This window comes from Perognathus longimembris, chromosome 18, assembly GCF_023159225.1.
Source record: "Perognathus longimembris pacificus isolate PPM17 chromosome 18, ASM2315922v1, whole genome shotgun sequence".
Lineage (NCBI taxonomy): Eukaryota > Metazoa > Chordata > Mammalia > Rodentia > Heteromyidae > Perognathus > Perognathus longimembris.
The window spans coordinates 26,566,982-26,582,882 of record NC_063178.1 but is presented as its reverse complement, the minus strand read 5'-3'; the positions used below and the strand labels follow the sequence as shown (position 1 = coordinate 26,582,882).

At 37.1% G+C, this 15,901-nt stretch overlaps 1 protein-coding gene across 1 annotated transcript in view; it reads right to left on the bottom strand.

Annotated features, from left to right (window-relative positions):
- Dnajc1 (DnaJ heat shock protein family (Hsp40) member C1) overlaps positions 1-15,901 on the bottom strand; it is a 139,205-nt gene that overhangs the window by 45,858 nt on the left and 77,446 nt on the right. The window contains exons 7-8 of the mRNA XM_048368017.1: positions 13,191-13,281; positions 2,024-2,187 (exon numbers count right to left, since the gene is read on the bottom strand). Coding sequence (XP_048223974.1) covers positions 2,024-2,187; positions 13,191-13,281 — 255 coding nt within the window. The remainder of the gene's footprint in view (positions 1-2,023; positions 2,188-13,190; positions 13,282-15,901) is intronic.

Below are 15,901 nucleotides of genomic sequence, written 5' to 3'. Positions count from 1 at the left end.
CCTAGCAAGATTTTTTTTTTTATAGAAATTAAAAACTTGAGAGTAGTTGACACTTTGGAGATTTGATCTGAAAGTGACCTTTCCTCCCTCCCTCTCCCCGGCCCCCTTTTGGTGCTAGTCCTAAGGCTTGAACTCTGGGCTCTACCACCTGAGCCACAGTTCCACTTCTAGCTTTTTCAGTAGTTTTTTGGAGATAAGAGTCTCATGGGCTTTCCTGCACAGGCTGGCTTTGAATCTCAATCCTCAAATCTCAGCCTCTTGAGCAGCTAAGAATACATGCATGAACCACCTGTACTTGGTTTTAAAAGTGACTTTTCTAACAGAATAAGCTAGCTTTATAGACGGAGTTAATTTCATTGCTCATCAAACCTCACCATACTATATAACAAGAAGCCCTCGAGCAGGGGCCTATTGCTAATGACTTAATTGCTCTGAAGATAGGAAAACACCAGTGATTCCAATTTAGGGTTACTATAGACACTAGAGCATTGAGTGGGAGACACAATGAGAGTTAAGAGAAATTCACTGTTTGACAATGTGTCAGGCACAAACCCTAAGAAATTTAGGCGGTGAGGAATGTACAATACAAATATATAAATACGATGAAGAGTGGAGGGCACTATAGTCATGTCAGGGACTGAGACTAGTAAATGACTCGGTTTCCACTACACCCCTTCCCTCCAGGCAGAACTCTAGGGTTTGACTGCTCCTCAACTAGGATGCGTTGGGGGATGGAGCAGCAATTTGGCCTTTGCTGTGTCCTGGGTAAGCAGACCAAAAACAACCCCAGAGCCTGTCCAGCATGACCCAAATACTGCTGAAATTGGTGAGAAGGGTTCACTATGGTCCTGAAATAGGCCAAGACATGGAACATGCTGACTTCTGGAATGAGAATATTAATTCCCAGAACAGTCTATAATCTGCAAAAAAATTGGGGGAAAAAAAGAGACTCGCTGTACTTCTCACATTTGTTAAGCCTTTGGTATGCATATTAAAAACCACCTGAGAGAATATAGCCCCTAGTGCAGTCAATATCTCCTTAATCTGTCTGGAGAGAAATGTGGAAACAGTGTTTGGCCCCAACACGTCCAGCATGAGCCAAGGTTTATCACAACACACTATAATTGGAGCCATTATCTCCTCCATACTATAGAAGCCTGGAAGAGAAGTCTCCAAGTACCTCAGCTCCAGGACTGGCACACAAATAAGAACAAAAGCAAAACAAAAGCCCAAAGGGAAAAATGCTATTATAAAGCCCATTTCAAGCGAAACCTAACACTATACAACAAATTGATAACCCACAGCATATTACTGAGAAACTGCTTACATAAAAATGGAAGAAATATTCATCCCAGCAGATGAGCAAATCTCAACATAGAAACACAAGAAATGCTAATAAAACAATAGGTAATATGAAGCCTACTAAAGCTTATAATTCTAGTAACTGATTCCCAAAGATACCATATGTAGCCAAAACGCTAAGAATTGAAAAGGATGATTAAAAGAAAAACAATCAACAATTCCAAGAATAAACAATTGAATAAATTTAAAAAGACAATGGAAGATATTAACAAACAATTCAATGAAGAGAAAGATAATTTGACAGAGAACCAAATAGAAAAGGAAAGTAGCAAGTGGGAGGTATCTACATATAGGCAACATTCTAATTTACGGTCTCAGTAATAATTTGGTTCACTTTTTTAACACCAAGCTGTAAACTATATTGAATGTACTTTTCTGTATATGCTTTACTCAATTAGAACAAATTTTAAATTTTAAAAAGTTTATGCCACGTGTAGTAAGGCATGACAATAATTCTAGCAAAGCAGATTTACAAAGTGGCAGCTAGAGGACCCCACCTACTGTTATGTAGCCAACCTAGGCTATATATCAAGATCAAGGTTGGTCCACACTACATAATAAGACCTGTTCTCAAAAAAATAAAAGTTTAGGCATTTGCTTAGCAGGCATAAATCCCTGCAATTGATCCTAAGCAGTGGGGTGGGATAGGGAAGGCATTTACCTGTTTTTTATGTGTTCTGTTTCTGTTTTCCAGCCAGTCATCCATTTGCTCCTCAATTTCTTCTATAGAAGCTCCATGATCGTAAGACTGAATATATGTATTTTCTAATGGCGTGTATACAGGAAATTCAGGTTTGGGTTTTTTAACTTTAACTTTCTTCTGTTCTAAAAAAAATGTTTAAGAGAACCAATTATTGAGATTTGTTAAAAATTTAAAAAGTTTAAAATACTCAAATACCTTATTCATAGACCAAATCTTGAAAGGACACAAAAATGATGGTCTTTTTTTTCAAAAGAGAATTGTTTTATCATAAATAACTACCTGTGTTATTGCACAGATACTGATGATGATGACATAATCACTTTGATTTATGCATACCTTTAGTTTTCAAAGAATTTTTCACTGAAGTATTTTACTATGAGAATTGAAATAATTTCAATTTAGTGTGTTAATTTTACCTTTACCACTTATTAGCTATGTAATATTGAGTAAATAACACAACAAATGTTCATTTTCTCATCTGTAAAAATAAACTGGTTCTCAACAAGTGGTATATAACTATCAGTTCAATATTTTACAAATGGAAAGATAATTTTGTAATACTAGTAATTATCAATAACAGCCAGTGTTAGATAATGCTGTTTCCAGCACTGAATATATCATGATGGTCATGTAATATTATATCACCTAGTAACAGCGTAACTATTCTTTTAAAAATTTGTCAGTCATGGGACTTGACTTGGGGCCTAACGCCATGTCCCTGAACCCTTTTGCTCAAAGCTAGTGCTCTACCACTTTGAGCCATAGCACCACTTCTGGTTTTCTGGTGATTAATTGTAGATAAGAGTCTCATTCTTTCATGCTGGGGCTGGCTTTGAACCATGATTCTCAGAACTCAGTCTCCAGTGTATCTAGGATTACAGGCAGCTACTAGTGCTCGGCAACATAACTATTCTTATGTTTGAGTATGCATTCTCTAGGATGTTCCACAATGATAAATTTGCCTAATGATATATTTCTCACAAAACATTACTATCATGAAGCAATAAATGGTTTCTTTTTTTTTTTTCAAATTTTTATTATCAAACTGATGTACAGAAAGGTTACAGTTTCATACGTTAGGCACTGGATACATTTCTTGTACAGTTTGTTACCTTGTCCCTCACACCCCCCTCCCTCCTCCCCCTATCCCTTCCCCCCCCCCCCCCCACGGAGGTTTTCAGTTCACTTACACCAGTTTTGCAAGTATTGCTTTTGTAGTTGTTTGTCTTTTTTTACCCTGTGTCTCTCAAATTTGGTATTCCCTTTCAATTTCCTACTTCCAATACCAGTATACACGGTTTCCAATATACTCAGATAAGATTACAGAGATATAGTGTAGGTACAACCACAGGAAGGTGATACAAGAACATCATCAATAATAGAAGCTACAGATACACATACGACGTTGAAAGTAGTTACAACTGTTTCCATAACATGGAGTTCAAATAAATGGTTTCTTACAGGGCCATTATTAAATCTTATTTTAACTGGAGACTCAAACTGAGAAACAACTCCCATTATTAATTATTACCATCACAATTACCCCTGCATCCTAAATATGTTTTTACTGCCCTAGTTTTCATGTGTTTGCATGTCAATGTAATAAAATCAATACAAATTTCTTGAAGAGAACAAAACTGAAAAATATTTCAATTTAGTGGGAAAAGGACTTAATAACGGATGCTAGCAAAACTGATACTCAATTGAAGGGAAAAAAAACATCTCAACACAACCTTTAACCATATACAAAAATAAATTCTAGCTGTATTAGAGTTGATTTTTTTCTTTTCTAAATCTGAAGTGGGGGCTGGGGATATGGCCTAGTGGCAAGAGTGCTTGCCTCGTACACATGAGGCCCTGGGTTCGATTCCCCAGCACCACATATACAGAAAATGGCCAGAAGTGGCGCTGTGGCTCAAGTGGCAGAGTGCTAGCCTTGAGCAGGAAGAAGCCAGGGACAGTGCTCAGGCCCTGAGTCCAAGCCCCAGGACTGGCCAAAAAAAAAAAAAAAATAATAATAATAAAAAACTGAAGTGGTTGCTCAATACTATATTCTTAAAACTCAATGACAATTACATATTGTAATATATCCATATTACAAGTTTCTAAGAATATTTATTATTTAGTTCTACAAAGAAGTTTTAATTCCAAAAGTCAAGTTCCAAGTGCAATGCATCTTGGTCAATACCACCCATTCCAGTGTTTCCCCTCTTCTTTTCCCATTCCATCTTTATGTCATTGATTTTTGAAAAAATAAAAATATTGTACAAAATAACTGAAAAATGTGTATTTAAAGAAAAAAATTTTAACTAAGACTAAATACTCAGTTTCTGTAAAAAAAACAAAACACAAGCCAAGTGACAGGCTCATACCTATTAATCTAGCTACTCAAGAGGCTGAGGTTTGGAGGATGGGGTTTGAAGTCAGCCTGGGCAGAAAAGTCCTAGAAACTTGTCAGCAGCCATCAGTTTACTAGCAAAAAAGCATGCTTAAGTAACAGAAGGCAAACACACACACACACACACACACACACGCGCGCGCGCGCATGCGCGCGCACGTGCTGAGAACAAGAAGCCCTCAGTTCAATTTTCAGTCCCAGTAAAATAGAAAAAGGCAAAATATAAATATATCAGTACAAATGATAGATTTGGAAAGAATATCTGTGTTTCAGGGGATAAGTAGAAGACTTATATAAAGAAGCTTAGAAATTGTCAAGGGGAAAGGTAATACAGTAGGAAAATAGGTAAAGGTCATAATAGAAAATCTGCAAGCGAACCAATCCATCCACATGGCAAAGAAAATGATGTTCTTATTCTCTAAAGGCTGAGGAAATACAAATTCAGCTAAAATCAAGACATGATTTTAAATCTATTATGAGTAGGAACTTAAAATTCCATATATATATATATTCCATATATATATATAAAATTCCATATATATATATATATATATATATATATGGTTGTCAGGGACACGGGTATTTCTAAAATTAAGGTGAAAATGTGAGTTATTGGGGACTGGGAATATGCCCTGGGCAAGAGTGCTTATCTTGTATACATGAAGCCCTGGGTTCGATTCCCCAGCACCACATATATTGAAAACGGCCAGAAATGGCACTCTGTCTCAAGTGGCAGAGTGCTAGCCTTGAGCAAAAAGAAGCCAGGGACAGTGCTCAGGCCCTGAGTCCAAGCCCCAGGACTGGCCAAAAAAAAAAACCAAAAAACAAAACACTGGAATGTAATTCTAAGTGTGTAGGTTTATAGGTATGTGTGCATATATGACTGCTTACTGTTTCTTTATGAAGACACAAAACCTGTAACTGAGTAAAAGCTCAGAAAAACATGACTGACTAGCTATTGATGATAAACTACATCATCACTGATGTAGGACAACTATAGAAATTGACTTAAATATTTTCATGAGTTTCTGTAACCGAAGCAAAATTACAAAAGCATATGATTCATATTTTAAAGAAAAATACTGCTTTTCAAAATCACTGAAAAGGCATGTGCAAGTAAATAATATTAGATAAGCATGGAGAAAAATATGGACAAACACACTAAGATATGTAGGTGAAGAGATGGAAGGAGTACAGACACAAGCATAAAGGAAAAAAGAAATATTATAGTAAAAAGATAGATAATAATATGAATGCATATTTATGTATAAAAGTATATGATAAAATACTTTTACAAAATTATAAACAAAATCAAATTTAATAAATACTACCCAACGTAATCTAGCTGAAAATTCAGATATCTAAAGCTAATTGCTGGGTATGATGGATTCCACTTATATCCTAGCTACTAGGACTAGGGAAGTAGAGACTAGGAGGAATGTGGTTCAAACTCAACTGGGGAAAAAAAGTTCTCCAGACACCCATTTTAACCAATAAAAGGGTGGGTGTGGTAGTGCATGCCTATCAGACCAGCTACATGAGAAATATAAATAGGATGATCACTGATCACTGTCCAGTCCAGTCTGGGTAAAAAGTAAGACTGATTGAAAAATAACAATACCAAGGGCTAGAGGCATGGCTCAAGAAGCAGAGCATCTACCTACCAAGCACAAGGCTCTGAATTCAAACCCTAATACTACTGGAAAAAAACAATTCATCCAACAAACCAGTAGGCTTAGTAAATATTCCATGTGGTAAAATATCATGTATTAGAAAATTGGGGAGGTTGGGAGGTGGGAAGGTGGGAGAAAAATGGAGGAGGTAACAAATTTGACAAGAAATGTACTCATTGCCTTACATATGAAACTGTAGCTCCTCTGTACATCACCTTGACAATAAAAATAACAAAAACTGGTAATGAGATAGAGAAAACAATCCAAAAATTCATATGGAACAACAAAAGACCTAAAATAGACAAAACAATTCTAGGGGGAAAAAAAGCAATGTGGGAAGTATCACGATACCAGATTTTGAACTCTACTACAGAGCCATAATAACAACTTGGTATTGGCACAAAAATAGACCTGAAGATCAGAGGAGCCAAAGATACACAGTAGAAAAAACATAGCCTCTTCAACAACTGGTTTTGGGAAAACTGGGCAGCAATATGCAGACAACTAAAAATGGAGGGGCTGGGGATATAGCCTAGTGGCAAGAGCGCTTGCCTTGTATACATGAAGCCCTGGGTTCGATTCCCCAGCACCACATATACAGAAAATGGCCAGAAGTGGCGCTGTGACTCAAGTGGCAGAGTGCTAGCCTTGAGCAAAAAAAGAAGCCAGGGACAGTGCTCAGGCCCTGAGTCCAAGGCCCAGGACTAGCAAAAAAAAAAAAAAAAAAAAAAAAAAAAAAGAACAAAAGAATAAAAGTGGATCCCTGCTTTGTCACCATGCACTAATATATAATTCAAAGTGGATCAAAGACCTCAATGTCAGACCTGAAACTCTGAAACTACTCCAAGAGAGAGTAGAAGAAACATTTTAGAACTTACATGTATAGACAGGAACTTCCTGAATAGAGTCCCAGGGGCACAACAGATAGGAAAGACTTGACAAGTGGGGCTACATTAAAACAAAAACTTTCTGCACAGCTAAGGACATAGGTACTGAATTAGAAAGAGAGCCAAACAATCAGGAAAAGATCTTTACCATCAATACATCAAACAAAGGCCTAATCCAATATATTCAAGGAGCTCAAGAAACTAACCCCTCCCAACCTTAATACACCATTTACTAAATGGGCAAGGGAGCTAAGGAGAGACTTCTCGGAAGAGGAGGTAAGAATGGCCAAGAAACACATGAGGAAATGCACATTATCCCTGGCTGGCCATAAAGGAAATGCAAATCAAAACAATTCTGAGATTCCATCTCACCCTAGTTAGATTGGCCAACATTTTTTTTTTTTTGGCCAGTCCTGGAGCTTGGACTCAGGGCCTAAGCACTGTCCCTGGCTTCTTTTTGCTCAAGGCTAGCTCTCTGCCACTTGAGCCACAGCGCCACTTCTGGCCTTTTCTATATATGTAGTGCTGAGGAATCCAACCCAGGGCTTCATGTATATGAGGCAAGCACTCTTGCCACTAGGCAATATTCCCAGCCCCATGGCCAACATTTTGAATTTGAACAACAAATGCTGGTGGGGTTGGAGAACCCTATTGCACTGCTGGTAGGAATGTAAACTAGTACAACCACTCTGGAAAGCAGTGTGGAGGTTCCTCAAGAAACTATGACCCAGCCATACCACTCATTGGCATCTACTCTGAGTATCCGGAACAGGAAATGATAAGGACACGTGCACATCCATGTTTATTGCTGCACTATTCACAATAGCCAAAATATGGAAACAACCCAGGATGCTACACAATAGAGGAGTGAATCCAGAAACTGTGTTACCTGTATACAATGGAATTTTACACAGCTATTACAAAGAATAAAATAATGTCATCTGCAGGAAAATGAATGGAACTAGAACAAATTAAGTGAGGTAAGCCACGACTGGAGTGAATGGTGCATGTTCTGATATGTGGAAGTTAGATCTAAAATGCACTTGGATATGACAAATTACACAGGATTCTGGATACTCACATACAGTGAGATTAAGAGAGGATAGTCGTGGGAGAGAATCACAAAGGTGCAATGCTTAAGTGCCTCTTCATAGTCATATAAATTAATATACATATGAAAATGAATTCCAAAGATATGGAAACAAAAGATTTAATTTTTTTTCTTTTTCTGATGATTCTGTATACTTTACCTTACATACAGTGTATTCACCTGCAAATCTGGGGGGGGGGAGGACACAGAATCTGAGGAAAAAGGGTTAAAAAGTGCAGCAGTGCAGTGCATTAGACATTGATGGAAGTGAACTATACAACTCGTGGGTGAGGGGAGATGGGAGGGAAGGATTGGAAGGGAAGGGAATGAGGGAACAGATGACACTGTATGAAAGAAAATGTACTTATATGCATATATATATATATATATGAAACCCCACTGTATATTACCTCTATAATAACAAAGCAAATTCTAAAATTCCAAAATTTGGTATTTTTAAATGGGTGTGATAGCACAAGCTGTTATCTTAGCACTTAAAAGGCTGAGGCATGGGGCTGGGAATATGGCCTAGTGGTAAAGTGCTTGCCTTGTATACATGAAGCCCTGGGTTTGATTCCTCAGCACCACATATATAGAAAAAGCCGGAAGTGGCGCTGTGGCTCAAGTGGTAGAGTGCTAGCCTTCAGCAAAAAGAAGCCAGGGACAGTGCTCAGTCCCTGAGTTCAAGCCCAAGGTCTGGCAAAAAACAGAACAAACAACAACAACAAAAAAACCCAAAAACAAACAAACAAAAAAAAGGTTGAGGCATGAGGATAATACTGAGTTTGAGACTAGTCTGTGCTCATCATTTCTCTGATTTTCAATAAAATGTACATAATTAAAATGGACACAGGCTTTACATCATTATTTGTACTCCATTCAAGAAAAATAAATCTAAGAATTATTTTTTGTTCTTATTTTTAGCAGCATGATTAGACCTGTTTGAAAAAAATCTGAGTTAAATAAAATATATACTTCATCACTTGATGGATGGGAATCTGATCTCGTTACAAACTTTGGTCTCAAGTTACACTGCACTTATTCCTTAATGATAATTTAGCCTGACAAAGCAAAAAACTAATCATCTAATCAAGCGATCAAATAAAAATCAAACAACAAAACTGAAATAAAGATAAAATAAAAGTGAAACTCATGGGGCTGGGAATATGGCCTAGTGGTAAAGTGCTCGCCTCGTATACATGAAGCCCTGGGTTCGATTCCTCAGAACCACATATATAGAAAAAGCCAGAAGTGGCGCTGTGGCTCAAGTGGTAGAGTGCTAGCCTTGAGCAAAAAGAAGCCAGGGACAGTGCTTAGGCCCTGAGTCCAAGCCCCAGGACTGGCAAAAAACAAAACAAAACTAAAATGAAACTCATGATTCATTAAGTATCTAGTAAATAAAGAAAAATGGTTTTCTCTTAAAAGAAAAATTAATTCAGGGAGCCCATCAAAGGAAAGATAAATGAATCAAAAGTCATCCTAAGTGACTGCTACAGTTAAATGCTCTTTGTGGGGCTAGGAATATGGCCTAGTGGCAAGAGTGCTTGCCTCATTCGTATACATGAAGCCCTGGGTTTGATTCCTCAGCACCACATATATAGAAAAGGCCAGAAGTGGTCCTGTGGCTCAAATGGTAGAGTGCTAGCCTTGAGCAAAGAGAAGCCAGGGACAGTGCTCAGGCCCTGAGTTTAAGGCCCAGGACTAGCAAAAAAAAAAAAAAAAAAAAAAGCTCTTTGTAAGCAAAAGGAACATGGGACCAGAATAAACAACAAAAAGCCACAACAGTCTGGGCCTGGGATGTGGCCTAAGGCTCTTGGCTCAATCCCCAGACCCATGGGACAAAAAGCAAAAAACCATTCTAGCATAAGTAGTCTATCTTAATACTTGGACACTTAAACAACTCAACTTATGAGCCAGATACTTTGATCAAATATTTTGAGCCAAAGCACAAAAGTGTTTTTATGTCAAGTCACACTTACCAAATACTGCTCTGGGCTCTTTGGCTGTGAGGCTAAGGCTATTTTTAATGTCTTAACATCTATACCTTGATAGTGCTGAAAACAGTAGAATTTTATTGGGCAAAATGTTCAAACAACATCCACTCTGTTTTAGGAAAACAGTGAGAAACACCATGGCTTCACCCTCTTTCCTCTGTTTGCCAGCCTGCCATGAGTCATCCCAACTTCCCTCCCAGGGTGGTGGGAGAAGGCTGAGCTGGGTGTCAATGGCTCATACCTTAATACTGTCATCCTAGCTACTCTGGAGGCTGAACTGTGAGGATCACAGTTCAAAGCTACCCCAGGCAGCAAAGTCCATGATACTCTTATCTCCAATTAAGCACCCAAAAAGCTAGTAGAGCTATGGCTGAAACAAGAGAAGACTACACTAGAGCAAAGCTCAGGGACAACACCCACTCCCTGAGATCCAGACTTAGTACCAGCACAAAAACAAAACAAAAGAACTGAACATTCAGTATATATATATAAAATATTTAAGACAGGTATAAATAAGAGATGTTAAGAAATGTAAAAGGAGGCAAGGTTTCTATGTAACACTTGAAATTGAAAAATGTTTATACCAGTAGACTGTAATATGCTACATACAAATAACTCCTATCATAGCCAATAAAAAAGCTATATAACCTGGGTACTTGTGTGGCCCATGCCTATAACCCTACCTACTCAGGATGCTGACATCTAAGGATTGAGGTTCAAAGCCGGGGCAGGAAAGTCTGTGAGACTTTTATCTCCAACTTACCACCAGAAAACTGGAAGTGGTGCTGTGCTCAAAGTGGTAGAGCACTAGTCTTGAGCAAAAAGAGCTCAAGGATAGTGTCCCGGCCCTGAGTTCAAACCCCACGACCAATAAAAAGGAAAAAGAAAATTCTGCTGTACGTTGCCCACTAAGTCTCTCATCCTGACTTTCTAAAAAGGTATATTTTGCTCCCCATCATCTACTTGTTCTTCTGAGATACCACCACTGGAGCATGCAATGTCCACAAAACAAGAAGCAAACACAAATAATGTGTAAAAGTATTGTTTCTGCACATAAAGAGGTAGTACTTGACAGTAGATATTGATGTGCTATTTTTAAAATTCATATAGTTATAGAGAGATGGAGAACAGAAGTAGAAAGTTCTATTTCTATCCTTCAAAACAGTATCTCTGTATGTCAAACATGAATTATCGATTTACTGATAACATACATTTCAAACACAGAGGAAAAATGTTTTCACCACAAATGCTTTTGAGGAAAAATATGTATTTACTCTGATCTCAATACTATACAACATGTATATTACCAGAACATTATTTAGTATTCATAAATACATATGCCTTTTATACATCAATTAAAAGTTTAATGAAAGAATGAGTTTTCCATTTGTGATCACAGGCTCACATTTGAAATCTTAGCTACTCAGGAGGCTAAGATACAGAGGACTGCTGTTTGAGTCCAGCCTAGGCACAATAGTGTGAGAGATTCCATCTCCAATAAACCAGCAAAATGTTGGGATAGAGGTGTGGCTCAAGTGTGAGCAAGCAAGCCAATCAAGTGTGAGGCTCTGAGTTCATACCTCATTCCGGAAACCTCTCTCAAAGCCCCCAAAGAAACAACTGGATAAAAATTACGTTTGGCCAGGTGCGAAGGCACATGCCCAAAGTCACAGCTACTCCAGAGGTGGAGGTAGAGGACTGGAATCTGAGGCCATGCCGGGCAAAAGCACAAGACCCTACCTATCTTGGAAAAAAAAATCACAATGACTGGGCATGGCTCAAGTAATAGGCCCTGAATTGAATCCCCAGGACCTCAACAAAAGCCAAGTTAAATTTAGAGCTTCATTTACCCATTTCTACTTCTCAACACACACATATCTGCCAAACCTTAACAGGTAATCCTCTATTATTCTAACTTTTCCCTGTTTACAGAATTCTTCTTTAAACAATTATTATTTGATCTAAGTATCATTCTGTATGTGATTGTTAGAACTTTAAAAATTAATTTATATTAAAGCCCTAGGCGAATTTTCTTGGGCTTGGCCACGTGGCTACTGTATATGTTCTTGACACATTGTGTATTGTATATATGTCTACCTGACCTAGAGAAGAAAAAGAAAAACAGGGTGTAAGATATCACAAGAAATGTACGCACTGCCCTACTATGTAACTGTACCCTTTTTGCACAACACCTTGTCAAAAAATTTGTGTTCAATTAATAAATAAAATTAAATTTAAAAAAATTTAATTTATAGGACCCTTAAAATAGAGTTCTATATAGACAGAGTCCTATAAAATAGAGTTCTATTTGGTCCTTAAAATAGAGTTCTGTAGTTGACATTCATTAATATTTATGGAATTCCATTAATCCATATATCCATCCATTGGTAATTTTACTGTGCTGCAACACTATTCAATATTGTAGACCTAAAGACGAAAAGATCTAAAGGTGTTTTTCTACCATATGAAGGACTGTGCCACACAGAAAAACAACTCACGAAAACAACCCTACTTTCTGGACCCTGGAAACACAGCCCTGAAAAGTACAGAAAAAGTACTCACTTTTATGGACTCACACTCTATTGGAAAAAAAGCAAGCATGGACAAGATTAATAAATGTACTGCTGTTAAGTAAAGCAATAAGCAGACAGAGTATGTGCATGTGTAAACGTGTGTGTGTGTGTGTGTATGTGTGTGTAGATATGGCAAAATTTGAAAAAAAAAGTACCAGGGCTTAGAAAATGCTCAAATTTTTGCTAAAATCAGCAAGAACTGTCTTAGTATTCCATTTCTTTTGAAGATACTGATAAATTGAACAGAACTTCGTAGACCTTGAACAGTCCCATTCTTGAGGAATGCAAATTGTATGACCCTATGGTGATTCAGTCTTTCCTTCTGATACCAGACTTTGGGTGATTCAGTCATAAAGTGTTTTCCATGTATTACACATTAAGTACAAGCCACTCCATTAGAAAATGGAAAGAAAGCACAGAGAATCAAATGCTACTGAATTTAAATAGAAACTCAAATTGAGATAATTTTATATGATACTGCTAACAGAGTAAATTATATTAAAAACTCACTTTGAAGTGTTTCATGTTCAGTTCTAGTCAATTCATCTTCCTTTTCCTTCAATCTTGTCTCTTTATATTTAGCATAAAACTGCCCAGCATCCTTAAAAAAGAAGTTATAAGTAAATTAACACAAAAAAACAGTTTGCTTTGACAATGTTTTCCCTGAAACTGTCTTTAAAATAGTACATTCACAAGTAACTTTTTGTTTTCAAATCTTACGATGAACAAAAGTAACAGAACATTTTTCTGTGATTTTTCTCTCTTGGAGAGAGCCAAGTACAGAAACTACAAATGCATACATTTAAGTAATTTATTTATCTCATGTATGAAAAAAATCTCCACTTTCTGTTTTCTTCCATCATATAACTTTTTTCTTCCATCATATAACTTTAAAAAATTAAACTACTGGGTGGACAGGTAACAGAAAAATTTACTTGCTGAACTGGTTATTTGCAATAGTAAATCATATTATTTTGACTGACAAAGTACGTGAAGACCAGTCCCTTAACTCCAGTAGGTTTTCAGTATCTCTAAATAAATGCAAATGTGATGACCACACATACATGACCACTTAAATACAGTAAGTACAAAGCTGTTATTCCTACCACCTCTAGAAACCAGTACAAAACACATATGGGGGACTGAGGACACATACTACCTACTCAGGTGTAAAGATACAATGGCTAAAGTCTCAATGCGTGGTACAAAGGGTAAAACTTTAGCACAGTGCCCTCCCCAAAAGAGTTGGCCTTAAGTAATCACAAATATGAAAATAAGCTAATGGTCTAAGCATCCTTCCATGCCTATTAACACAAAGATTAAATTTAAAATTCAAAAGGTTTTTATGACCCCTCACATCCCCCATTCCCCTTAAAAATCACCTCAATCCTAGAGGAATGTTTTATACTTAATCCTATCAGTCATGTATACCTTTTATGTGAATAAACGAATGAGATTATTTGCTTCTTTCCATACAGTAAGTTTTAACAGGGAAGAGGAAAAGGGCAGAGTAGAAAATGTGGCAACATTAAAAAGAAAGATAAATGTTAGCTGTTTATGAGAGGTGAAAGAGCCAGGTTGAAATCAATCATCATAGTAGTCAGATATACTAACTTATTTTTGAGAGAGAGAGTACTATAATGTAGTCCAGGGTGGACTCAAACTCATGATCCTCTTGCCCCAGTCTCCCAAGTGCTGGAATTACAGGTGTGCAGCACCACAAGATAACAGATTATGGAGCTATACTACATAGGTAACGATTTCAGCTCTTTCATTTTACCACTCTGTGACATTCAGCATATTAACTTTTTTTGTGGACCAGTACCTAATTCATAGGATTGCTATGATGATCAAGTATGTTAATATATGGGAAACACTTGACATGTGTCTTCTACAGGTCAAGCCTTTCATGTGTTTGTTACTTGGACTAGAAACAAGTTCTCTCCATAAGGGTTAAGTTTTTATGCTTTACATTTCACCAAGATGCTTTTTATTTTCCTCTTAATTACACTTTCAAATTATAGTTACAAAATGCCCTTTCCAGGAACCATTATTCCCTCAACAAACTGACAATCTCAAATAATTATATTTACTAAGTATTTCCTTCCAGTCATCCTTGTATATAATGTGATGTACTACATTTTTTTTAAAAAAAGCATACTGCCAAAAGGAAAGCTATAAAAGGAAAGTGATCAAATGGTGAGGCAGCTTGAAATTGTCTCTTAGCAGGGACTGGAAATAAGAGATTAGGGACAAACTAGTAACTACCACAGACTATTTTAAGGGTCATTATCGGAAAATAAAGTGTAAATTACCATATACAATTCTGGAGATGAAAATTTTGATTTAGAATAAATGTAAGGAGCTGTTTTTCAATAATTAAAATTAGCTAAAAATCAAATAGATTGACTCTGCTGGTAGCTATCTACTGGTAGACTCTGAGCCTATAGTAGGTGGCTATTAATAAATATTTATTCTAAAGGGGATTCATGTACTCATTTTTCTGTAGGAGAAATCTGTTTAGCAGAGAAAATAAACATAAAAATTATTTGAATCCAGAATAACTCTGGATAACTGTATCTATTCAGGAGCTACAGGTTTCTGTGGATATAAACGTTACATCCCTCCTTGAAGCTTTCGCATTGTGCCTGTTACATGATAGAAGTTTAATACTTAGTGAATAAATGAATGCTTATTTTAATTCATTTAGCTTTGTAGAAGTACTTTGTAGAAGTGCACAAGTATGAGAACAAGGAATGTGGAAGAGCTCTGAGGCAAGGTAGCTGGAAACAAAGATGGCAGATTCTCCATGCCTTTTGGATTGTTTCACAGTACAAATCTCTTTTGTTTGAAGCTAACAAAGCCCTATCAACACAAGAAAATACATGTATTAGTTACTTTTATTGTCTCTGTGCTCAAATGCCTGAGACAATAATGTAAAAGGATTCAAGATTTCTTCTGGCCCATGATTTCAGAGGGTTCATTTCAGTCCATGGTTGTTTATCCCCAGGTACTTAGAAATAACAGCAAGGTGGCAGGACTGTGTGGCAGTCAGTTCATCTCATGGAAGACAGAAGCAAAATGAGGGAGACAGGCCTGGACTAGGGACAAGGTACCATGAAGAATGTTACCCCCGGTGACCTATTTCTTTCATCTAGGCTCTATTACCTACAGTTTCCAGAAACTACCAAAATGTCTCCATCAGTGGATGACATAGGCTT